The 25,828-nt window shown below is 49.4% G+C and overlaps 2 protein-coding genes across 3 annotated transcripts; both read left to right on the top strand.

Annotated features, from left to right (window-relative positions):
* Positions 1 to 4,704: 4,704 nt before the first annotated feature.
* Positions 4,705 to 13,485, top strand: bmp8a (bone morphogenetic protein 8a). 2 transcript variants are annotated; one of them, XM_041234162.1, is made up of 7 exons: positions 4,705 to 5,605; positions 9,469 to 9,697; positions 9,859 to 10,007; positions 11,148 to 11,342; positions 11,866 to 11,945; positions 12,430 to 12,540; positions 13,229 to 13,485. In XM_041234162.1, exons 1-7 carry the CDS (start codon positions 5,158 to 5,160, stop codon positions 13,376 to 13,378), a joined length of 1,362 nt encoding a protein of 453 aa, XP_041090096.1. In that variant the 5' UTR covers positions 4,705 to 5,157; the 3' UTR covers positions 13,379 to 13,485. The 2 variants fall into 2 exon arrangements, with proteins under 2 accessions (XP_041090096.1, XP_041090097.1); XM_041234163.1 differs by having other exon boundaries at positions 4,707 to 5,605; positions 9,469 to 9,661.
* A 4,405-nt stretch (positions 13,486 to 17,890) lies between these two features.
* zgc:91944 (uncharacterized protein LOC436941 homolog) lies at positions 17,891 to 24,956 on the top strand. The gene is made up of 10 exons (XM_041234065.1): positions 17,891 to 18,419; positions 19,253 to 19,333; positions 19,696 to 20,062; positions 21,372 to 21,457; positions 21,558 to 21,668; positions 22,090 to 22,246; positions 22,544 to 22,629; positions 23,787 to 23,882; positions 23,988 to 24,082; positions 24,232 to 24,956. Exons 2-10 carry the CDS (start codon positions 19,264 to 19,266, stop codon positions 24,370 to 24,372), a joined length of 1,209 nt encoding a protein of 402 aa, XP_041089999.1. The 5' UTR covers positions 17,891 to 18,419; positions 19,253 to 19,263; the 3' UTR covers positions 24,373 to 24,956.
* Positions 24,957 to 25,828: the final 872 nt, after the last annotated feature.

The raw sequence follows: 25,828 nt of genomic DNA, 5'->3' as shown, positions 1-25,828 counted from the left end.
CTGCTTTGTTCAATGTAAGCTCCAGTTCCTATTTATTTGAAGTATTCTCTCTTACAGATTCTTCTTGTTTTCTACGATTCTAAGATTTTCTCTCTCTCTGTTTACCCGTAGTGAACGGGAGGTTGATTTTTGTTACAGACTGAAGAACACTTCAGAAAAACGTACTGTAATGAGCATTATTGGGGTGCCTGGCTGCTCAGAAATGATCTGAGGGGGGCGCGGCAGACTGGGGTACCCCGCCCTAGCACTATAACCCCCTCTGGCGAATTTGATGACGGGGTTCGTTCTCAATAGCACAGCCGGACTGGATGGCTGTTCTGAAGTGTGTTTTCTTGTTATGGGGGGCAGAAGGATCAGTTGCAGGTGTGGCTTGACCACAGAGCTGTGTGATTCGAATCTGTTATTAACTGAGGACACCAATACCAATGAACTGTTTAAATCGAAACTGGGTATGGAGGCTTGGAGTTAGGGTTAAAGCTCGCATTTTGTATTAAAATATTGCTTGCAGTAACTGGACGGAGTGGTGTGCTTATTTGTTTGTTTTATTTTGTTCTTCTTTCTGTTTTGCACGCACACTAAAAGCCTCTTGCTCTTTGCAATGCGTCGCTCCACGCTGCTGGCTCTTGCTCCTCTGAAGATACTTGGGGAGGTCCAGCCTGGGTTACATCTCTGGCAGCTTGTCTCTACACTTCAGTGGTGAGCATAAAGCACCTCTGTAGAGATCTTTCATTTGCAATGGACATAAACTTCAAGTAACAGCAGCTACTCGCATAAACCATCTTGTTGTTATGTGGAAAATGGGCACCTTGCCCCCGAAATACACGGCCATAGTTTTAATTTGGTTCATTTGCATTGTCCAGGTCAACAACCCAACCCAACCCCCCCCCGCCACAGGTAAATCTGCTTCAAAGCCTTTTTGTGCAGGGCAACTTCTCGAACAAATCAATCTCTCGCACTGATGAAGGCACTACAGCCCAAACCGCTGTCTGCTTGCCTCTCTTTCCTCTGGGCTCAGTAGCACTGATGAAGGCACCAGGTGTATTGTGTTTTCCATCGTAGCTTCATCTCCGTAACGCTGTCACTTACCTGAAACAGGAGCTGGCAGGGGGTCCATCCTGGGGTAGACTTGGCCACCTGAATCCAGAGCAGGTTCTGCCAAACAAACTCTGTGAAAATACACAAATAAACGCAATTAATAAACTCCCGGAAAGTGTGTGTGCTTGACTGGGTTTTATTCAAGCTTGTATGTTAATAACAACACAGATGAAGGCACCAGACAAAATGCGTCTCTGACCAGAATCCAAGTTTTTATAACAGGGACCAAGAAATGTTACAAGCACAGGTTCTGTTGCTGAACTAGCACGAAGGCCAGACCTGCAATTTCTTTAAACTCTGGGCACCTTTCACTAGCATGCTGTGCTGGCCAGGCTTGGGGGACCGGGTTCAAACCCAGGTGAGTCCCTTCCTTTATTTCCAAAGACTTTGTTGATTTACCTTATTACTCAATGAAAAGATCCTTTATTTTCAAGAACTGGATCACGTCCTATATAGACAATGATAAAGGAGTCTTCTCCGTGGCAGAGAGATGGCAAGGGGGGGCTAATTCACTGGGAGGCTGTGATGTTCTTCTTGGACTACTGGGTTCAGTTTTTTTTTTTTTCAAAGAATTGGTTAACTTTATAATAAATGAAAAGTAATCTCTACCATGGAAGTGAGATGGCACAGTGGGCTAGTTCACTAGCATACTATGCTGTGCTCCCTGGAGTCCGGGGTTCAAATCCAGGTGAGTGCCTTCATTTTCAAATATGTTGTTCATTTCTTGTATAGACAATGAATTATATACTTTGACTATATAGATAAGAATCAAGCAAGCTGTGAGATGGCACAGGGGGCTAATTCACTAGTGTGCTCCCTGGAGTCCTGGGTTCAAATCCAGCTCATTTCTTCCTTTATTTTCAAAAAATGGGTTCATTGACCTTATAGTCAGCATGCAGCACAGCTTTCCTGCGGGAGCTGGTGGTGCAGTGGGCTAACCCCATGGCCTCCTCTCCCTGAAGATGATGGTTCAAATCTGGGTGCTGGAGGTGAGATCCTGAAGGTAAGTAGCAATGTTGATTGTGTTTCCATAGATGGAGGAGAAGCTGGAGACCTGGGCTGTGGAGGGAGGAGAGGAAGACAAAGAGGAGGTAGGAGAGGATAGTAAGGGGGGGGTCTGGCCCCCCCCACCTGGGAGGAGAATGGAAGGTGGCTGTGTTGCTGCTTGAGGGAAACTAACATTTTTAATCATCTAAAGGTTGCCTCGTTAAGATATTTATTAAGTTTGTCTCAAAAATATTTAAATAGTATCTTAAATGAACAAAAAAAACTCCTTATTAAAAGTTCAGTTTCTCTCAGGCAGCAACACAGCCTCCTTCCACTCTCCTCCCAGGTGGGGGGGCCAGACCCCCCCCTTACTATCCTCTCCTACCTCCTCTTTGTCTTCCTCTCCTCCCTCCACAGCCCAGGTCTCCAGCTTCTCCTCTATCTGTGGAAACACAATCAACATTGTTACTTACCTTCAGGATCTCACCTCCAGCACCCAGATTTGAACCATCATCTTCAGGGAGAGGAGGCCATGGGGTTAGCCCACTGCACCACCAGCTCCCACAGGAAAGCTGTGCTGCATGCTGACTATAAGGTCAATGAACCCATTTTTTGAAAATAAAGGAAGAAATGAGCTGGATTTGAATCCAGGACTCCAGCAAGCACAGCACAGCATACTAGTGAATTAGCCCCCTGTGCCATCTCACAACTTGCTTGTTTCATTGACTTTAAAGTAAATTAAGACACCTTTGAAGTCTTTGAAAATGAAGCCACTTGTATTTGAAGCCAGTCCCACAAGTAGGACCAGCACAGTACCAGCATGCTGCGCCACCTGTCTCCTTGTGACAGTCTGAGCTTGTATATGAGATGAACTTCCCTTTTCAGAGAGCACACACTGCTGGATCGTGGATCTTGTTGCACAATGGCAGAGTTTAAAACTATTGAAGAATAGTCAGTAAACATTCAGTGTTGTTGTGAAACGACGTCCCTAGTGGTTAGGATCTTGGGCAGATGGGAAGAGGGAATAAGACTGAGCCAGCGTGAGTGGGTGACCCTGGCTCCTCTCCCAGCCCGGGACTGGCCCAGCGCTTCCACAGAGGGGGTGTCAGGAAAGGGTGGAGTTCTCAAAAAAATGCCTTTGCTCAACAAAACAGATTCTTAAATTCTGTTAAAAATACACTGGAGCGAGGATGACGATAAACGCAAAAACCAGAGAGCGAGAGAGAGGGGCAGACTGGGGAAATCTGCACGGAACAGCGCTTTGAGGAAAGGAGAAGAAAACAGCAACACCAGAGTCCCGCACTCTACCAGCAGAGATAGCAGCCAGCCTGAAACACATTATTACACAGGGTGATGTGTACCTGGAGACAAGCTGGGAAGAAAACACCACAATAGAGCTGCGCTTAGAAATACTGAAACAGAATAAACACAATGGAGCTGCGCTTAGAAATACTGAAACAGAATAAACACAATGGAGCTGCGCTTAGAAATACTGAAACAATAAACACCACAATAGAGCTGCATTTAGAAATACTGAAACGTACTGAAGAAACTTTGTCTTATTTAGTTGTGAACGTGGCGCAACATGGTAATGCGGCGTTCGCACAATGTTTGAATCAATAGTGCACCACACGTGTGTGATACTTCCTGTGTGTTTTGGTGGCGTCGTACGTGTGTGCACACACGTGCGTGTGTGATAGTGTGTGTGTGTATAGTGTGTGTGTATCACACACACCCGCACGCATGTCCACACGTGTTTGTGCACACACTATCACAACACACTGTACCTCCGTGTGTGCATACTGTGTGTTTGTGCACATCACTATCACACACACACACCATAGTGGTGTGTTTGGGTGTGTGATAGTGTGTGTGAATAGTGTGTGTGTGGGGGGCAAACACACACCCACAACAAACACATCACACACACACTGTCACAGCGGTGCGTTTACGTGTGCCTGTTCGACAACACTGCACATGTGTGTCGTCAACAGTGTGTTTGGACAGTGTCACACACCTCCCCCCATAAAACAGTCCTTTGCAGTTCTCGCGAAGCTGATTTACCAAGAGCCTGTTTTCACTGCATGCTGTATTGTATGCTGTAGCAGTGTCTAGCAGTGGTTGTGAATATAAACCCTGGAGGGGAAACCACAACAGCATTCATAAGAGAGAGAGAGAGAGAGAGAGAGAGAGAGAGAGAGAGAGAGAGAGAGAGAGAGAGAGAGAGAGAGAGAGAGAGAGAGAGAGAGAGAGAGAGAGAGAGAGAGAGAGAGAGAGAGAGAGAGAGAGAGAGAGAGAGAGAGAGAGAGAGAGAGAGAGAGAGAGAGAGAATGCTGCAGCTCCTCATTCTTCAAACCAGCTCAGGGACTCACCAGTGACCGCTGCACCTGGACCCACAGCAAAGAAACGAAAGAAACTGTACAGCAGGAACTTCCATTGAAACCTTCAAAAACAGAGAAGCTACTGGCTGAATATCATCTACTGAAACCTCGAAGAAAAGAAGAAGAGTTTTTAAAACAAGTTATAGATATAAATCAGAATTTTAAATAGCTCCAAATATACTTTATTTATATTATAAGATGCTTTGCTTGCTCAAATTACTGAAAACAATTGTTTTTGTTTAATTTTTTTTTTAAAGTACTTTAATATGCTAAAAAAAAAAAAGATTTTGAAGACTTTAAAACAGCAGCTTGATCACTTACTTCATTTGTACAACTTTTTAATTTCTTTCTGTTTTTAATTTGTTTCTCCCTGCGCTGTTGTTGCTTCAAGTTCAAGCGCTGTACCGTTTTTTTTTCAATCAAACTGTAGGAGAGGGAGGGAGGGAGAGAGGGAGAGAGAGGGAGCGAGAGAGCAGCAAGAGAGAGAGAGAACACCCTGTTCAGAGAGCCCGTGAATGGGCTGTCTGTGTGTGTGAGTGGGTGGAAAGGAAACTCACAAACAAAAAAAAAAAAAGCCTTATATTTACTTTAATATAACATACACTACAGAACCTCCCTTCTAAGGAGCAACCAACAGCAGCCTCCGAGCGCCCGTACTGTGCACGCGCCCGCGTGCTGCTCTTACATCTTCTTGATGGCTCTGAGCAGGGCTACTAGCTTCCACTGCGCCGGCAGACAGGAGAGCGGGAGGAGCCGTGAAGGGGCCCGCGTCTCCCTGCCCCTCTCCCTCGTGCTCCTGTGTGCGCTCAGCTCCCTGTGGGACACCTGCGAGGGCAGCTTCCTGAGTAACAGCCTGCACTCCAGCTTCATCAACCGTCGCCTGAGCAGCAGAGAGAAGAGGGAGATGCAGCGGGAGATCCTCTCCATCCTGGGGCTCCCCGGCCGCCCCCGCCCCCACCTGCCTGTGCGGCCCCCCTCCTCCGCCCCGCTCTTCATGCTGGACCTGTACCATGCCGTGGCCCCCCAGGAGCGGGACGGGGCGGGGGTGTCCTGGGCAGTGCAGACCACTATGAGCACGCAGATACCCCCCCTCGGGGACGTGGTGAGCGAGGCCGACACGGTCATGAGCTTCGTCAACGTGGGTGAGCCAGGCACACAGCGACTGCTGTGCTATTATTACTGGGATTACCATCATCGGCGTTAGCAATGCCAGCAGCATTCACTAGTATTGTTTTATCAGTCATTGTAGTCATTATTATTAGTATTATTATTAGTATTATTATTATTATTATTATTATTATTATTATTATTATTATTATTATTATTATTATTATTATTATTATTATTATTATTATTATTATTATTATTATTATTATTATTATTATTATTATTTATTATTATTATTATTATTATTATTATTATTATTATTATTTTGCAAGTCGTTATTAGTATGTCAGTGTGTGTGCGTGTGCGTGTGTATGTGCGCGTGTGTGTGTGCATGTGTCTCTGTGTGTGTGTGTGTAAAGCTGAAGGGACACAAGCCACTCTGTGGTTTGGGACTTGGTTTCTGGAGACTAGGTTCCAGGATGCTGCACGGCACACCGGGGGAGACTTGGGGTTTGATACGGCAAAGATGCCTCAGGCTAGGTCTCCCGGTGGACTCCTGGAAGCAGGTTTCAAGCCGCTGTTCCTGAGAGAGTGTCTTCGTGTTCCCCTGGCTTTACACACTCAGCAGTGTTCACCCTGGATAGTAGCAGGACTCTGGGAGGTCTCCTCACATCTCCTCTCCCATTAAGTTAATTTTCAGAGAAACAAAACGCTGGGCTTGATTTAGTTTCTCCGCCCCATCCTCCTCGTTGCTGCAGCTTCTTATTAAAGCTGTGATTGCTTCTGGATTCCCTGCGGAGTCGTCAGCACACACAGACATACTCACACAGGGACAGCACACCACCACAACCCTACCACGTCAATAAGAAATCCACATGGCAAACTTACAAGCTTCCAAAACAGCACGCAGATCACATCTGCTCACAGAGTATTTGAAGAAACCCACCATTTCACATTTTACAACATGACAAGCAAAAAAAAAAACCCTAGAAGCGCTCCTCCCACCTGCTGAAAACGAGTTGAATCTGCTTACTGTTGACAGCCAGGGCAACCCCTAGCAGTAAATCCCATCCTCCTCAGACAATACCAAACACGCTGTATTATTGAAGTGTATTATCCCAACCACAGCCTCGTTCCTTACCATAGCCTCATCAGAATGACAGGTCCCATCCCTACAGGATCCTGCTAGCAGCAGCTACACTGGAGATCTGACACCAAGCCTTGCAAACGTTTAAACCACCCAGCTGAGAAATACTCTCTCAGCTGGGTCAGAGGCAGCCACTGGACACTCACAAACAGACAAGAGAACTGCAGGGCTGGGCTGCTGGGAGCTGACTCTGTGTTCAGACACTGGACACTCACAAACAGACAAGAGAACTGCAGGGCTGGGCTGCTGGGAGCTGACTCTGTGTTCAGACACTGGACACTCACAAACAGACAAGAGAACTGCAGGGCTGGGCTGCTGGGAGCTGACTCTGTGTTCAGACACTGGACACTCACAAACAGACAAGAGAACTGCAGGGCTGGGCTGCTGGGAGCTGACTCTGTGTTCAGACACTGGACACTCACAAACAGACAAGAGAACTGCAGGGCTGGGCTGCTGGGAGCTGACTCTGTGTTCAGACACTGGACACTCACAAACAGACAAGAGAACTGCAGGGCTGGGCTGCTGGGAGCTGACTCTGTGTTCAGACACTGGACACTCACAAACAGACAAGAGAACTGCAGGGCTGGGCTGCTGGGAGCTGACTCTGTGTTCAGACACTGGACACTCACAAACAGACAAGAGAACTGCAGGGCTGGGCTGCTGGGAGCTGACTCTGTTCAGACACTGGACACTCACAAACAGACAAGAGAACTGCAGGGCTGGGCTGCTGGGAGCTGACTCTGTGTTCAGACACTGGACACTCACAAACAGACATTAAAAACCATTTCTATGTAACAAACTCAGTAGCGACTCCGTTAACATAAACTGGGCCAGAATTCCTTCCTCCCAGCTTTACCTTTCACTGTTTATGTGACCCAGACAGACAGACAGAGATACATGTGGACTGCTGTACAGGCCAGAGACACCACACCCAGACATTGCAGCCTGACACAGATAGAGATCTCAGTTCCCATGTAGATAACTGCGCTTGGAGCCCATCCCTCCTGATGTGCTATTTCCTGTGATAAAAGCTGGTAAACACTGCAGAGATCAGCCTCAAACAGACCCGGGGGGTGGGGGGCATTTCCTGCTCTGACGCATGAAACATGAAGGGAAGGGTTTGCACAGTGGTAATGAAAATAAAAACACTAAACTCGCATTAACCCTTTCATGCATGCAATACTGAAAATTGATTCAAACTTTTTTTTTCATTGAAAATGTTTTAAATATTTTTCCCATTGCTTTTTTATGGGGGTGGAACGGCACGCCCACACGAGGCTGGCATGCATTTGCGTCTCCCGTACGTCCCCAAAAAAGAGTAGGAGAGAGTTGTGTACCCTGAAGAGGTGGCTGTGCAGGAAAGGGTTAAAGAGATCATCTCTATCCCTCTTTCTTCCCTTCCCTCTTTCACTCGCCCCCCCACTCACCCTCTCTACATCTTTCACTAGCTTTCCCTCCCCATCCCCTCTCCCCACCCCCTCTCTGTCCTACTGCCTCTTTCCTTCTCTCCCCATTCCCTCTCTCCCTCTTCCCTTCTCTCCCTATCCTAGCTCTCCTGCTCTCCCCCACGTGGTTAGACAGCTCTCCATTATAACTACTGTGCTCTCGACAGTCATGACTTTTCTGAGTCGCTGTGGTCTTGCCATGACTCACACCACCCCTCCTAACCCTCAAACGCAGTCTCTCTCTCTCTCTCTCTCTCTCTCTCTCTCTCTCTCTCTCTCTCTGTCTGACCCTGGTTAGCTCCTCTTCCTCTCTGATCTCAATCCGTTCTGTCATCCAGCTGCACTGAGCCGAGCTGCCCACTTCTGTACCGCAGTCGTTTACAGAAAACATTCACACCGTTCATCCGCAAATCAGAAAGCAGCGTACCAGCTTCCCGGACAAGCCTCGTCATTGATCTCATGAAGTGGCTTTAACTGCTGCTCTGTGCAACACTGTTGGGTTTGATAGTTTAATAGTTACGGAGCAGACAAACCCTCTTTGTGCCAACACCTGTTCCAACATTATACACAACAGTCATGTTCAACACATAATTACACGCTATGCCAACCCTCGTAGAACCACAGCCTGGAGGAGAGGATATTCTCAAAGAGCCTGGACTACCAGAAAAACATCAAACCAACCACATTCTTTTTTATTTTTTTTAGAAGTCAAACTTTGCGCTTGGTTTAAAAGTCAGACTCCCCCTTGGCTCTGCTGCGTCTCTCCTGATAGAAATAGAAATGGAAGCACGGAGACCGCGTGAGGCTGAGGGAGAGGACGGCCAGACCTCAAAGCTGCTCAATGACAGGGAGGGAGGTGGGGAGCACATGTGGACTCAATTAGAGGCTGCCCAGAACCTACTACTGCTGAAAGAGAGATAAACACTGTGCTGCTGCCTGTCTAAAAATAACCCCCAGACCGTGCAATTAGCAGAGAGGGTTTCTGTAAACTTCTAAATAGAAGACCTTCAAGAGAAGGACGAGGCTGGTTCTTAATCAACTGCCCCAGGCAGGCAGTGCTGTGTGCTGGAGCAGGGCGGGGGGCTGCATCTCCCTGATCAGACCCCCCCTGGACACTACGGGACCCACATTATAGCTGACTACAGTACCATACACAAGACTGGTTTCACAGACCCGATTATAGCTGCATACACCACTTTACACAAGGTCGGTTTCACAGGCTCTGGTTCTGGCCAATAACAGAGACCGCCTCGCTATGTCCCGTCCCTGACTCCCTGTGGCCCTCTCTCCCCTCTCCTCTCCCCAGTTGAGCAAGAGCGTGACCCCCTGCACCCCCGCCCCTACTGGAAGGAGTTCCGCTTCGACCTGACCCCCATCCCCCAGGGCGAGGCCGTCACTGCCGCGGAGTTCCGCATCTACAAGGCGCACAGCTACGGTCACCGCGGCAACAGGACCCTGCACATCAGCGTCTACGAGATCGTCAAGGAGCATACCAACCGGTACGGGAGAGGGGGCAGCAGGGGTCCTACCAACAGGTAAACTGTTTCGGGGGGACTCAGACAGATTTCAAACTTAAATTGTCAAGAAGATTCTCTCAAAAACTGCAAATAGATTTTCATTGGGTGAGGGGTTAAGGGATCGAAGGGGGCTGAGGGGTGTGGGGGTGTTTAACGTCCCTGTCCCCCCCGTCTCTCAGGGAGTCGGACCTGCTCCTGTTGGATCTGCAGCCGGTACGTGCTCGGGACGAAGGGTGGCTGGTGTTTGACGTGACGACGGCCAGTAACCGCTGGCTGCTGAACCCTCGCAGCAACCTCGGACTGCGGCTGTACGTGGAGGCTGACGAGGGTAAGAGCCCCAGGAGCAGAGACACGGCTCGGGGAGAGAGACAGAGTGCTGACTGCTTCACTCGCTTTCTTTCAGCAACACTGACGAGGGCACAGACCACGCCTCACTGCTTCACCCGCTTTCTTTCAGCAACACTGACGAGGGCACAGACCACGCCTCACTGCTTCACCCGCTTTCTTTCAGCAACACTGACGAGGGCACAGACCACGCCTCACTGCTTCACCCGCTTTCTTTCAGCGACACTGACGAGGGCACAGACCACGCCTCACTGCTTCACCCGCTTTCTTTCAGCGACACTGACGAGGGCACAGACCACGCCTCACTGCTTCACCCGCTTTCTTTCAGCGACACTGACGAGAGCACAGACCACGCCTCACTGCTTCACCCGCTTTCTTTCAGCGACACTGACGAGGGCACAGACCACGCCTCACTGCTTCACCCGCTTTCTTTCAGCGACACTGACGAGGGCACAGACCACGCCTCACTGCTTCACCCGCTTTCTTTCAGCGACACTGACGAGGGCACAGACCACGCCTCACTGCTTCACCCGCTTTCTTTCAGCGACACTGACGAGGGCACAGACCACGCCTCACTGCTTCACCCGCTTTCTTTCAGCGACACTGACGAGGGCACAGACCACGCCTCACTGCTTCACCCGCTTTCTTTCAGCGACACTGACGAGGGCACAGACCACGCCTCACTGCTTCACCCGCTTTCTTTCAGCGACACTGACGAGAGCACAGACCACGCCTCACTGCTTCACCCGCTTTCTTTCAGCGACACTGATGAGGGCACAGAGCCTGCTTGACTTTCTTGATCAATAATAACACTGATGAAGGCACTAGACACACCATCTGTCTGCTTCTCAGTTCCTTCTCGTTTTTACATAAATAAGCCACTACCAGCCAAAAGGTTTGCCTGCTCGACTCTCTTCTAGTTTTACCTAAACAACTTGTCTGCTGGACTTGCAGTTTCTTGGAATGTTTACCCATGATAAAAGCATCACTAATCAATGCATGTTACTGCCTGAGCTCGCTCCCCACACACTGGGGCTGCTCGAGCTGCTTGTGGGAAGAGCTGGAACGGGTGAAGCTGCTGTGAAACTGGAGTCTTACTTGCTTCCCTTGCTGTGACTTCCAGAGCACAGCGTGGAGCCGGGCTCGGTGGGGCTGGTGGGGAGGAGGGGCCCGCGCTCCAAGCAGCCCTTCATGGTGACGTTCTTCCGACAGAGCCAGCCGGCGCTCCGCCTGCCGCGAGGGATCCGCCACACCCGCAAGAAACCCCGCGGCAGAACATACGACCTGCCGCACCCCAACAAACTGCCGGGGCTCCTCGGTGAGTACTGGGGGAGAGCTACCATCCATTACTGTCCCTGTCAATCAATTCCAACACGCAAAGAAGGAAACCCTTGGAAAAATAATTGTAGCTTTATTTATTATTGTTTTATTGCTCCCAGGAAAACAATGCTGAGGCATTTGCTCTTGATTTCTACCGTGTTAATAAAATCCTGCATTTAACGTACAGTAGGAGCGAGACTGTGTCTATTACACAACAGTGACATCTAGGGGACTAGGAATGGTACTACAGCAACAACACTAAGCCAAGGCCGAGGCCAGAGGCCGTGCGCAGTACTGCCATGCTTTCTACATACTGGGTCTGCATTCTATGTAAAGAATTTCTATATTCTGCAGCTTTAAAACAACAACAAAAAAAATGTGAGGCCATATTTGTGCCTCAAAGCAAGAAAACTTAATTTAAAAAAAAAAAATTACGCTCAATTTATGATTTATTATTTTGATCCCGTGTTGACACACCTGCTCTCTCTCTCTCTCTCTCTCTCTCTCTCTCTCTCTCTCAGATCACAATCACATCAGTGATGGGAGGCACGCTTGCAAGAGACACGAGCTGTACGTCAGCTTCAATGAGCTGGGATGGAAGGTACAGTACAGCACAGCGCAGCGCACACTGCAGACCGGTCACACACAGCAGTGGATTCAATGAAGTGGCAGGTTCTCGTAAATCATACAGCCCCTCTTAACCAATCAAAACTCCAGATTTCAGAGCGTCCCAGTTCATCTTGTTTGGGTCCAAGTGTTGTCTCGTGCACGGTACAAAATAAACACTCCCATTGCACAGCAGTTTGATCCATTCCCGATCAGCTGTGCATATTAACACATAACTTCGAAAACTCTGCAGGCGCTGCACAACAGAGCTAGAGCGCTCCTGCAGATCACGCAGTGATATCTGAAGTGCCCTGGATTTGGATTTGTCCGTCCGCACAGCTGCTGTCGACATGCATTTCATTAGAAGAGCAGCGGGGCTCTGACTCCCAGGGCTCAGATTAGCGAGAGCGAGCTGTAGCTGTATTGTGAGTTGCTCACTCAGAGGTACAGCATGACCTCACTCTGCTTTCCCTCCCCAGGACTGGGTAATCGCACCCCAGGGGTACTCTGCGTATTACTGTGACGGGGAATGCTCCTACCCACTCGGATCTTGCATGAACGCCACCAACCACGCCATCATGCAGCTCGTGGTACGTACTGGGAACCAGTGAGACCCAGCCTGCGTGCCTGCGAGAACATGGCTCTGTCAGGGTGTGTGTGTGTGTGTGTGCGACAAATCGTAAGGCTCTGTCAGCGTGTGTGTGTGTGTCGGCGAGAACGTGGCTCTGTCAGGGTGTGTGTGTGTGTGTGTGTGTGTGTGTGTGTGTGTGTGTGTGTGTGTGTGTGTGTGTGTGCCTGCGAGAAAAAGGCTCTGTCAGCGTGTGTGTGTGTGTGTCGGCGAGAACGTGGCTCTGTCAGGGTGTGTGTGTGTGTGTGTGTGTGTGTGTGTGCCTGCGAGAAAAAGGCTCTGTCAGCGTGTGTGTGTGTGTCGGCGAGAACGTGGCTCTGTCAGGGTGTGTGTGTGTGTGTGTGTGTGTGTGTGTGTGTGTGTGTGTGTGTGTGTGTGTGTGTGTGTGTCAGCCAGTCTGGCCACGTGTTTCAGTCTCACTGTGTGAGTTAGAGGAGACTAATGTGGGGTTTGTTTTAATGATCTAAATGTCTCATCAGTGTCTCAGTGCCTCTGTGTCTTAGTGTGTCCGGGTGTCTCAGGGTGTCTCAGTGTGTCCGTGTGTCTCAGGGTGTCTCAGTGCGTCTGTGTCTCAGTGTGTCCGGGTGTCTCAGTGTGTCTGTGTCTCAGTGTGTCCGGGTGTCTCAGTGCATCTGGGTGTCTCTCCGCAGGTCCACATGCTGAAGCCAGACGAGGTTCCGAAGGCGTGCTGCGCCCCGACCAAGCTGAGCCCGATCTCGGTGCTGTTCTATGATGACAACAACAACGTGATCCTGAAGAAGCACCGAAACATGGTGGTGAAGGCGTGCGGCTGCCACTGACGCGTCCATACGAGACACACCCACACCTACAGTACGAGACACACCCACACCTGCAGCTGTACTGTAGAAACGAGCAATATAGGAAGAATAAAGAGATAAGAAATACATACTGGAGCATTCTTGACGTGACAAGAGTTTCAAAACTTCCTACAAAAAGACACGCTGCCATAAATCATTTCCATTATTGCTGAGCATTTAAAAAAACAAACATTGCAGTAAACTGTGGTAAATGCATAGTGTAACCAAGGGAAAAGCATAGGGGCTAAACTGCAACTCTGCCACGGTACGCTTTTATAAGAGGAGCACAGAGGAGAAGGAGCCCAGTGATAACACTTCTAGCAGAACCCAGCTCTCCATCGGCTCCTATGTGTCTCGGGTCACATTATAAAAGCTGGACTGGCTCAGAGTGCTACACAGTGGGAGTCCTTTATTGGACTCTGCCCTGGTCTTGGTAAGCAAGGCACAGCCAGCGGGAATGACACAGCACCACAAACAGGAACTGGTGCGCTGGGGAGTGGCTGCATCGTTTCCGATCGCCGTGGGAGCTCCCTGCTCACCACACTAAACACCAAGGTCACTCCAGCTCAGGGCAGCCAGATCCTGGGGAGGTGGGGCCATTTCCTGCCTCTGTGGTTCAGGAGGAGGAGGGGTGTGTCATGCATAAACCTCGTGTGATAGAGAACGGGTGCCAGTGTAGGTGCTGAGTACGAGGGCCCTGAAAAGCATGTGTGTGGAAAAAGTGTAAATCCCACATCTCACATTGTAGAAAGCATGAGCAAGCATGGGCAAAGCACAGTGAAAGCATGGGCAAAGCACAGTGAAAGCATGGGCAAGCATGGGCAAAGCACAGTGAAAGCATGGGCAAGCATGGGCAAAGCACAGTGAAAGCATGGGCAAAGCACAGTGAAAGCATGGGCAAAGCACAGTGAAAGCATGGGCAAAGCACAGTGAAAGCATGGGCAAAGCACAGTGAAAGCATGGGCAAGCATGGGCAAAGCACAGTGAAAGCATGGGCAAAGCACAGTGAAAGCATGGGCAAAGCACAGTGAAAGCATGGGCAAGCATGGGCAAAGCACAGTGAAAGCATGGGCAAAGCACAGTGAAAGCATGGGCAAGCATGGGCAAAGCACAGTGAAAGCATGGGCAAAGCACAGTGAAAGCATGGGCAAGCATGGGCAAAGCACAGTGAAAGCATGGGCAAAGCACAGTGAAAGCATGGGCAAGCATGGGCAAAGCACAGTGAAAGCATGGGCAAGCATGGGCAAAGCACAGTGAAAGCATGGGCAAAGCACAGTGAAAGCATGGGCAAAGCACAGTGAAAGCATGGGCAAAGCACAGTGAAAGCATGGGCAAAGCACAGTGAAAGCATGGGCAAGCATGGGCAAAGCACAGTGAAAGCATGGGCAAGCATGGGCAAAGCACAGTGAAAGCATGGGCAAGCATGGGCAAAGCACAGTGAAAGCATGGGCAAAGCACAGTGCAAAGCATGGTGAAAGCATGGGCAAAGCACAGTGAAAGCATGGGCAAAGCACAGTGAAAGCATGGGCAAGCATGGGCAAAGCACAGTGAAAGCATGGGCAAGCATGGGCAAAGCACAGTGAAAGCATGGGCAAAGCATGGGCAAAGCACAGTGAAAGCATGGGCAAAGCATGGGCAAAGCACAGTGAAAGTGAAAGCATGGGCAAAGCACAGTGAAAGCATGGGCAAGCATGGGCAAAGCACAGTGAAAGCATGGGCAAGCATGGGCAAAGCACAGTGAAAGCATGGGCAAGCATGGGCAAAGCACAGTGAAAGCATGGGCAAAGCACAGTGAAAGCATGGGCAAAGCACAGTGAAAGCAAAGCATGGGCAAAGCATGGGCAAGCATGGGCAAAGCACAGTGAAAGCATGGGCAAAGCACAGTGAAAGCATGGGCAAGCATGGGCAAAGCACAGTGAAAGCATGGGCAAGCATGGGCAAAGCACAGTGAAAGCATGGGCAAAGCACAGTGAAAGCATGGGCAAATGGGCAAAGCACAGGGCATGGGCAAGCATGGGCAAAGCACAGTGAAAGCATGGGCAAGCATGGGCAAAGCACAGTGAAAGCATGGGCAAGCATGGGCAAAGCACAGTGAAAGCATGGGCAAGCATGGGCAAAGCACAGTGAAAGCATGGGCAAGCATGGGCAAAGCACAGTGAAAGCATAGGCAAGCATGGGCAAAGCACAGTGAAAGCATGGGCAAAGCAGAGAGAAAGCATGGGCAAAGCAGAGTGAAAGCATGGGCAAGCATTGTAAAGAGAGGTACGGGAAAGCATATTAATAAAACAAACCATGGTAAGCTAACCTTTATAAAAATTTCCACTAAGAGCACAGCAAGTGTAATAAAGCACAGAGGAGTAAAGCAAAAACATCTAATAATAATCATAATAATACTACTAATACTAATACTAATAAATAATAATAATAATAATAATAATAATAATAATAATAATAATACTAATACTAATAATAATAATAATAATAATACTAATAATAATAATAATGTTGTTGTCAGGGTAGTAGTTGCAAGCTGTACATTATAATCCACCAGTGTCAAACTGTTATTATTCTGTCAATATGAAAATAAACGCCACATTTACCTGAGTGACTGTTTTAATGAGTCGCCCGGGTGCTGCTTCGAAGTACACGGCGGGGTGTGGACGGGGCCCGGGCACAGTAAAAGCGGAGTAAACCGCGGTACCATCACGATGAACTACAGACAGGTGTGGTAAACTAGGGAAACGCGGGGTTACAAACACACACTGCTCGGGTTCATGACACGAATCAGTGGTTTAAAAAGATGTACAGTAACGCACCTGAGCCCCAGTGTACACAAACACACACACACACACTGATACACACACACACACACACACACACACACACACACACACACACACACACACACACACACACACACTGATACACACACACACACACACACACACACACACACACACACACACACACACACACACACACACACACACACACACACACACACACACACACACACACACACACACACACACACACACACACACACACACACACACACACACACACACACACACACACACACACACACACACACACACACACACACTGATACACACACACACACACACACACACACACACACACACACACACACACACACACACACACACACACACACACACACACACACACACACACACACACACACACACACACACACACACACACACACACACACACACACACACACACACACACACACTGATACACACACACACACACACACACACACTGATACACAAGCACGAAAAACAGCAACTCCGCCACACCCGCTTCGCTTCCACACCGCAGAACGCGTGTAGCGGAGTGCTTGTATTTATCAGTATAGAAACACTGCCCCGGCGGAATGGACAGATAGCAGTGAACCCCTTTCCCTTCACTTACCTCCTGATAACTTGACGGGGTCCCCCCGGTCCATGCAAAGCGTGCATTTGAATCGTGTTTTGTTGTAGGCGGTGCAGGACCGTGCGCTGAGCGACACTTCGCTGCTCAATGAAACAGCGCTGGCTTTCTTCAGCGGCAGGTGTGTCAGTACCTCAGCGAGCTAACGAGACCGGTCCGGTGACTCGACAGCGACAGAGGGGAAGCGGACAGCGTCCCTAATCCATGAGCCGGGGGGGGTCATTATGATTTTTGGCAAGGTCTAGACCCCTACAGATGGAGAATAGGTGATAGCATTGCACAACTCTGCCAAATCTGTTTGATCAACACATTTATAACCACGCCCCAAATTCACCAACAGCCACAATTCTGTTACAGCGCAGCAGGGTCTTTATATCAAACTGCTACAAAACCCTCACTGTTCAAGACAGGGCATTGAAATCAGCAGCTAAGATAGACTATCACCTGCACTAAACATTACAACAAACAGGACTGCATTATTCCCAGCCTCGCTACCATATTTTACATTAAATACAATTTCAGAACACAAACAACTAACATAAAGGTTAATCTACATATCTCGACTCCTTTAATAAGATGTTCTAATGCACTTTTATATCGAGTAATGTATCAGGCTCAGTGCAAGACCTTGTGTCGCTTTCTAGGTGCTGTATTCATGAGTTTGTGATAGGAACATGCACCCCTCTACTCACACTGTGTTTTCAACCTAATACTGCAAGAAAATATGTCATTTGTGTCCGAATCGGTAAATAACTAGAGCTGTAAATACAATAGCTTAGCTTTTAGGCAGACGATAAAGCTAAACACATCCGCTGCGGACAGCTGTTTAATATTCTGTATCAATACATGCTGTGCACGCAGTTCCTTTTTAAATTTGCTTTACAAAACACACACTTCATTTTTTTTTTAAAGTAAATGAAAAGATGTTTGTGGGATAAGACATACTGCCCAACGATCTCATTATTATTATTATTATTATTATTATTATTATTATTCGTTGCATTCGTAGTAGTCGTGTGGTTGTTGTTGCAAACTTGAAATAGCCAGGAGATTCTAAATGTGTAAGCGGCGTCACTATTTGACAGAGTTGTTAATCGCACTGGTTCCTCGCAGTTGTAGCGATCCTGCGCTGTGCCAGTCTGGAGTGTCTCTGCGGAGCCCTGCGCTCTGTGCATTAGCGGCGCAGCGCGTCTCCACCGCTTCAGCGCAATGCATCGCCCGTTCCTCCCCACGCTGTCCTCCGAGCGGAGCTCTTCCTGCCGAGACAGTGGAGGAGGTGAGAGGTCAGAGAGAAGCAAGCTCACCGACTCGCTCTGAGACAATGTGACTGCCCGCCTCCAATCGCAATGATCAGCCGCTGCAACCGCGATAACACCAGACAACCGCAATATTCACAACAGCAACGACAACAGTAATACTACTGCTGTTTATCCGCGTCCCGGGAGCGACCCAGGCTGCGATCTGCGAGCCGAGCACGGCTGAAATCGACAAGGGGAAACACAGAGCGGGCTGTCTGCGCTGCACAGCCCATCATCAGTCCGCCGGCGGTATCATCCGGGAGGTGCAGTACGGAGAGAAGTCACCCGTCCTGTGTGTTGCGTTTGCGTGTGTGTGTGTGCTTGCGTGTTTGTCCTGCACAAATCATGACCCTGTGTATTTCCAAATACTTGTTTCAAATCCTTGGCTTTGCAAGCAGACGGTGCGCATGCATTTCTGTGCTGTTATATTCTGAAATGATTGTCCAAACACAGATTTACTTCATTGCACTGTTATTAATGCATGCATTTCCAAGCAACATCTGTCTGCTCTGTAACTCATAATAAGACAGATCTGATTGCAAACTGCATCGCGGCGTAGTCTGCGTTCTTCCAGTTTGCATGTGATGTGCTGGTGATACTGCACACGAATTCCGGGCCGGGGCAGTCCGAGCCGAGCTGCTATTAATAACACATCGCGTTGAGGGAAGCTTGTCCCGGCTGTAGGATGGATCAGATCCGATCGATGACGCCATGGGTCGGTGTGTCTGCACCTGGCCTCTCAGCGCGACCAGGAGCCGCGATGCTGGGAGACGGGCCGATTGAGAGAGAGAGAGCGTGTGAGAGAGGACTCTTATGAAACGTGTTTGACATTCACTTGAGATTAAAAATATAGCTTTTACAAGTGAGGCCAGGCCAAGAAGACTACAAATAACCATCAACGTCACATATTATTATTATTATTATTATTATTATTATTATTATTATTATTATTATTTTAACAAATGCATCATTAGTATCTCTATGTGTATTATTGTATTGCTTTAACTAATGGACATCAATATATTTTACACACAGTAAAATCAATGAATAGTCATTGAACAGATTGGTTATCTTAACAGCCTCCTGTTTGTTTCAGAGCGTCCCTTTATGAGAAAAACAGCAGCAGCTCCGAGCCTACCCGCTTCTCAAGCCTTCCAGTTACACCTCAACCCCCCAGGTCAGTGTGCTGTGACATCATCAGGGCAGCTGTGACATCACCAGGGCAGCTGTGACATCATCAAAGACTTGATCTGCAAGACATTCACACAGACAAAGACATAAACAGCTGGTTTTCTAAACTGTGGTTAGCACTAATCTCAGACGACCTTTCTTGTTGCTGGTTTCACACACCTCTACTCCTGGACGATCCAGTGTTACTTTAGAGGCTAGTCTCCCAGACCCTGATTAGCTCTGCTCTTGGGCTCGAGCAGTGTGAGATTAGCGCTGATCAGGGTCTGTGGAAGCCGCTCTGAGAGGAGTGTTTTACAGGGTAAATTCCCAGCAGTGTTTGCTCTGTGCCTCCCCTCTCTCTCCTCTCAGATGCTGGTATGCAGTGCTGCGTGGAAGAGCCTCGCTACACCATCGAGCAGATCGCCCTGTTGCAGCGACTGCGTCTCTCCGGCATGTCCAAACCCCAGATCCTGCACGCGCTCGACTCCCTGGAGCGACTGGACCAGGAGCAGAGCCACGCGCTTCCACGGCAACCGACCCAGTGCTGCGGGAACCACGGCAACATGCCGGCCACGCCCCCCGCCTCTTCATCCTCCTCCCTTCTCACCCCCGCCAGCCTCGCCCCCTCCCTCTCCCCGTCGCCTAGCAACGAGGCCTCCCCGCCCCCCCAGGGTCAGTCATTCAGCTACGACCTGGAGGAGTGGGATGTAGAGGAGCGAGTGGAGGAGTACATGAGGTAATTCATTTACTAGCAGTGCAGCCAACGACCACAGGGGGACCTGTAGAGCAGGCAAAGCAACGCAAGAGTCAAGCAGAGCAGCGTTTCAGCTCTAGTGCCTTCATCAGTGTTACTGAAACTGAGAAGAGACTGAGTCAAGCAGAGCAGCGTTTCAGCTCTAGTGCCTTCATCAGTGTTACTGAAACTAGAAGAGACTGAGTCAAGCAGAGCAGCGTTTCAGCTCTAGTGCCTTCATCAGTGTTACTGAAACTAGAAGAGACCGAGTCAAGCAGAGCAGCGTTTCAGCTCTAGTGCCTTCATCAGTGTTACTGAAACTAGAAGAGACTGAGTCAAGCAGAGCAGCGTTTCAGCTCTAGTGCCTTCATCAGTGTTACTGAAACTGAGTCAAGCAGAGCAGCGTTTCAGCTCTAGTGAGTCAAGCAGAGCAGCGTTTCAGCTCTAGTGCCTTCATCAGTGTTACTGAAACTAGAAGAGACTGAGTCAAGCAGAGCAGCGTTTGGGCTCTAGTGCCTTCATCAGTGTTACTGAAACTAGAAGAGACTGAGTCAAGCAGAGCAGCGTTTCAGCTCTAGTGCCTTCATCAGTGTTACTGAAACTAGAAGAGACTGAGTCAAGCAGAGCAGCGTTTCAGCTCTAGTGCCTTCATCAGTGTTACTGAAACTAAACTGAGTCAAGCAGAGCAGCGTTTCAGCTCTAGTGCCTTCATCAGTGTTACTCAAGCAGAAACTAGTGCCTTCAAGTGTTACTGAAACTAGAAGAGACTGAGTCAAGCAGAGCAGCGTTTCAGCTCTAGTGCCTTCATCAGTGTTACTGAAACTAGAAGAGACTGAGTCAAGCAGAGCAGCGTTTCAGCTCTAGTGCCTTCATCAGTGTTACTGAAACTAGAAGAGACTGAGTCAAGCAGAGCAGCGTTTCAGCTCTAGTGCCTTCATCAGTGTTACTGAAACTAGAAGAGACTGAGTCAAGCAGAGCAGCGTTTCAGCTCTAGTGCCTTCATCAGTGTTACTGAAACTAGAAGAGACTGAGTCAAGCAGAGCAGCGTTTCAGCTCTAGTGCCTTCATCAGTGTTACTGAAACTAGAAGAGACCGAGTCAAGCAGAGCAGCGTTTGGGCTCTAGTGCCTTCATCAATTGAAACTAGAAGAGCAGCAGAGCAGCGTTCATCAGTGTTACTGAAACTAGAAGAGACCGAGTCAAGCAGAGCAGTGTTTTGTCAGTGTTCTTATGAAACCCCAGTGTGTGTGTGTCTCCTATTGCACTGCGACTGTGCAGTCTGCTAATATTCTCTCTCTCTCCCTCTCTCTCAGGAGAGACAGCAGTGTGGTGAAGGAGGAAATCAAAGTCTTTTTAAATAACCGGAGGATTTCTCAAGCCATCGTGGGGCAGGTCACAGGTATCAGGGTCACTGCATTCATTCTGAATTATTTAAACACGCTCTTTGGTCTATGCCCACCCCACCAACTCCCAAAACTTTCCAATCAATCCCATTGCAGGGATCAGTCAGAGCTACATCTCACAGTGGCTGCTGCAGCAGGGGCTGGAGATGAGCGACCCCAAAAAGAGAGCCTTCTACCGCTGGTACCTGCTGGAGCGCAGCAGCCCAGGTGAGAGCCCCAGCCGGGGGGAGGGGGGTACACTGTCACCCCTGGGATGGAAGGAACACTCCCAGGACGTCGCAGTCTCATCCTGCTTCTACTACGAGTTTATTGAGACACACCTGAGCTTCTTACACTGGGGTTAATCAAGCTTGTAGTAAAACCTGGAATGGGTAAAACTGCTGTGCAACAGGCAGGGCGCTTTGCAATAGGGATCCCAGAGCAGGTATCTCTTAGCTGTGTGTATTACTGTGTACAGACTTCAGTGAAATAGCATATTGCATGTGTTGTAGTGTTTTTTTAGTTTGCAACGATCGCCCTTCTTTCAGGGCTGCACACAGACAGTATTGTAGACACACACACACACACACAATCATCCAGGGCCAGTGTGAGGCTGCCCTGTTTACCTGTCTCCCTCGCTGTCTCTCAGGGGCCACGCTGTCTCTGCGGCCCCTGTGTGACCCTGTGAAGGAGGAGCCGGAGTGGCGCGCGAGCCCGGGAGGGGGCGTGTCCGGGGGTGGGGCTTTGAGGCTGCGTCGTGGGAGCCGTTTCACCTGGAGGAAGGAGTGCCTGTCCGTCATGGAGAGGTGGGAGGGGCTCTGTTTATCATTATTTAGTGTTGAAGACAGTGAAAAAGTTCTTCAGTTTGAGTATTACTGCATGTGACACCACGGCGTGTTTAGGGTGATGCAGGTTAATAAGTTAGGGTGATTATTTCTAATTTGTAAGTTTAAAGGGTTGAATAAAAGTGGGATTGACATTCCTGACGTGCTCTGCAATCAGACAGCCCTGCCCTGCAGTCAGAGCTCCAGTAACAGCGTTGCTAACTCACTGCGCTTTATCAGGCTCAGCTGAAGGTCTGTCTTCATTGTTTCCAATCATAGCTTCTTCCAGGAGAACCAGTATCCCGAAGAGTCCAAGAGAGAGGAGATCGCTGGAGCCTGCAACGCCGTTATTCAGAAACCAGCCGGTCAGTGCCCCAGTCTCTCTGTGCGGCCGGTCAGTGCCCCAGTCTCTCTGTGCAGCCGGTCAGTGCCCCAGTCTCTCTGTGCGGCCGGTCAGTGCCCCAGTCTCTCTGTGCAGCCGGTCAGTGCCCCAGTCTCTCTGTGCAGCCGGTCAGTGCCCCAGTCTCTCTGTGCAGCCGGTCAGTGCCCCAGTCTCTCTGTGCAGCCGGTCAGTGCCCCAGTCTCTCTGTGCAGCCGGTCAGTGCCCCAGTCTCTCTGTGCAGCCGGTCAGTGCCCCAGTCTCTCTGTGCAGCCGGTCAGTGCCCCAGTCTCTCTGTGCAGCCGGTCAGTGCCCCAGTCTCTCTGTGCAGCCGGTCAGTGCCCCAGTCTCTCTGTGCAGCCGGTCAGTGCCCCAGTCTCTCTGTGCAGCCGGTCAGTGCCCCAGTCTCTCTGTGCAGCCGGTCAGTGTCTCTCTGTGCAGCCCAGTCTCTCTGTGCAGCCGGTCAGTGCCCCAGTCTCTCTGTGCAGCCGGTCAGTGCCCCAGTCTCTCTGTGTAGCCGGTCAGTGCCCCAGTCTCTCTGTGCAGCCGGTCAGTGCCCCAGTCTCTCTGTGCAGCCGGTCAGTGCCCCAGTCTCTCTGTGCAGCCGGTCAGTGCCCCAGTCTCTCTGTGCAGCCGGTCCCCAGTCTCTCTGTGCAGCCGGTCAGTGTCCCAGTCTCTCTGTGTCAGTGTCCCAGTCTCTCTGTGCAGCCGGTCAGTGCCCCAGTCTCTCTGTGCAGCCGGTCAGTGCCCCAGTCTCTCTGTGCAGCCGGTCAGTGCCCCAGTCTCTCTGTGTAGCCGGTCAGTGCCCCAGTCTCTCTGTGCAGCCGGTCAGTGTCCCAGTCTCTCTGTGCAGCCGGTCAGTGCCCCAGTCTCTCTGTGTAGCCGGTCAGTGCCCCAGTCTCTCTGTGTAGCCGGTCAGTCCCCACTCTCTCTCTGTGCAAAACAGGGAGGGCTTCCATTTTGTTTTCAGTAGCTACAATCACCTCAGAGAAGCTAGGTTGTACAGCTTTGAGGAATACCAGTAGAGCTGTCGTTTCCTCATCGAAACAGGCTTCCTGCAGCTCAGTGTGGGCACAGGGTCCAGGGTGCTGTGAAGCACTCCTGTTTCCATTTGTTTTTCACTAGCTAGCTTTTGTCTCGCAGGCTCCCGGCTGTCAGAATTCGAGAAGGTCACAGCTCTGAAGGTCTACAACTGGTTTGCAAACCGGAGGAAAGAGATGAAGAGGAGGGCCAATATAGGTACGCTGCCCCCTGCAGTCTCCCCCCGGCACTGCAGGTTGAGACACTCCAGACTGCCCTTCTTTGAGCGTCACGTGATCCAGTCTGTTTTTTTTTGGTCTACAGAAGCTGCTATCCTGGAGAGCCATGGAATAGACGTGCACAGCCCGAGCTGCCAATCAAACAGTGATGACATCGAGGGGGCGGAGTTCCACGACAGAGTGAGTCAGCTTGTACGTTACCCTGCAGCCCAAAAAAGTTGGTCACAACAGAAACTTTCTGTGCACCGAGCATGATAATGAGATTCTTGGAGTCTGTCTCTCATTCACAATAAAAAATCTGTTTCACGTATTTTGTTTTCTTTTAAAAGGCTGATCTCACCTCGGGGAACGCCCCCCAGCAGGAGCCCCTCTCTTTGGCCGAGCAGGCAGTGACTCTGCACAGCCCGGTCCTGCGGCTGGCCAATCAGAAGGCTGGAGAGCTGAAGAGGGAGGCGGTGGAGGAGGAGTGAGCGAGCAGCAGTCCTGATCAATCGATCTGTCGACGCGAGGGAGCTGGCCCAATCCCGCGGCAGTACAGCTCCTCCTAGTCACTCCCCCTTCCTGGAGTCGGGCCAATGAGGCGCCAGGGATTCTCCTGAGCAAAACCGTCAGCCTCTTGGCCAGCCAATCAGCAGTGCCGATTCAGGGCTTGGTGGACACAGTATGTATTCACACTAATTGTTCTATTAATAATAATATCAATGATAATAAGATATGTACAGTAACAATGTGAGTCTATAACGCTTTCCAGAACTGTGTGGAAGTGAGGGTTACGCGTTGGTTTAAAATCAGATTCTTTTCGGAGGGGGGACAGGGTTGATGAGTTAACCCCTGAAGTTACCCTTTTCATGAATTCTTATTTTCCTGCTGTTTTGAATGGAAAGGTTGTTTTGGAGAATGCTTGTAGGGTTAGTACAGGTACCCCCCCTGCACTGTTGCTGTAGAATCCAGTGCCTTTAGACTGCAGACTGTTAGATAACAAACCCTATGAGAACATGTGTTTGGTTTTTATTTAAATGATGTGCCCTCAATAAAACAAATATAACTAATTAAAAATCTTGTGTTGCTCAGATTCCTTTCTGGTCATTGTTTTCATTCAGAGCACTGAACACTCAGTTGCCTTTATACTAGACTGTATTGAATTAGCTGCTCTCAGATCCCCAGTACAGCACTGAGTTCTCTACACTAGACTGTATTGAATTAGCTGCTCTCAGATCCCCAGTACAGCACTGAGTTCTCTACACTAGACTGTATTGAATTAGCTGCTCTCAGATCCCCAGTACAGCACTGAGTTCTCTACACTAGACTGTATTGAATTAGCTGCTCTCAGATCCCCAGTACAGCACTGAGTTCTCTACACTAGACTGTATTGAATTAGCTGCTCTCAGATCCCCAGTACAGCACTGAGTTCTCTACACTAGACTGTATTGAATTAGCTGCTCTCAGATCCCCAGTACAGCACTGAGTTCTCTATACTAGACTGTATTGAATTAGCTGCTCTCAGATCCCCAGTACAGCACTGAGTTCTCTACACTAGACTGTATTGAATTAGCTGCTCTCAGATCCCCAGTACAGCACTGAGTTCTCTACACTAGACTGTATTGAATTAGCTGCTCTCAGATCCCCAGTACAGCACTGAGTTCTCTACACTAGACTGTATTGAATTAGCTGCTCTCAGATCCCCAGTACAGCACTGAGTTCTCTACACTAGACTGTATTGAATTAGCTGCTCTCAGATCTCCAGATACAGCACTGAGTTCTCTATACTAGACTGTATTGAATTAGCTGCTCTCAGATCCCCAGTACAGCACTGAGTTCTCTATACTAGACTGTATTGAATTAGCTGCTCTCAGATCCCCAGTACAGCACTGAGTTCTCTACACTAGACTGTATTGAATTAGCTGCTCTCAGATCCCCAGTACAGCA

Source organism: Polyodon spathula, chromosome 32 (genome assembly GCF_017654505.1).
Source record: "Polyodon spathula isolate WHYD16114869_AA chromosome 32, ASM1765450v1, whole genome shotgun sequence".
In the NCBI taxonomy this organism is placed as follows: domain Eukaryota; kingdom Metazoa; phylum Chordata; class Actinopteri; order Acipenseriformes; family Polyodontidae; genus Polyodon; species Polyodon spathula.
The sequence above is the reverse complement of the archived record's forward strand: the minus strand, read 5'-3'. Positions and strand labels throughout refer to the sequence as shown.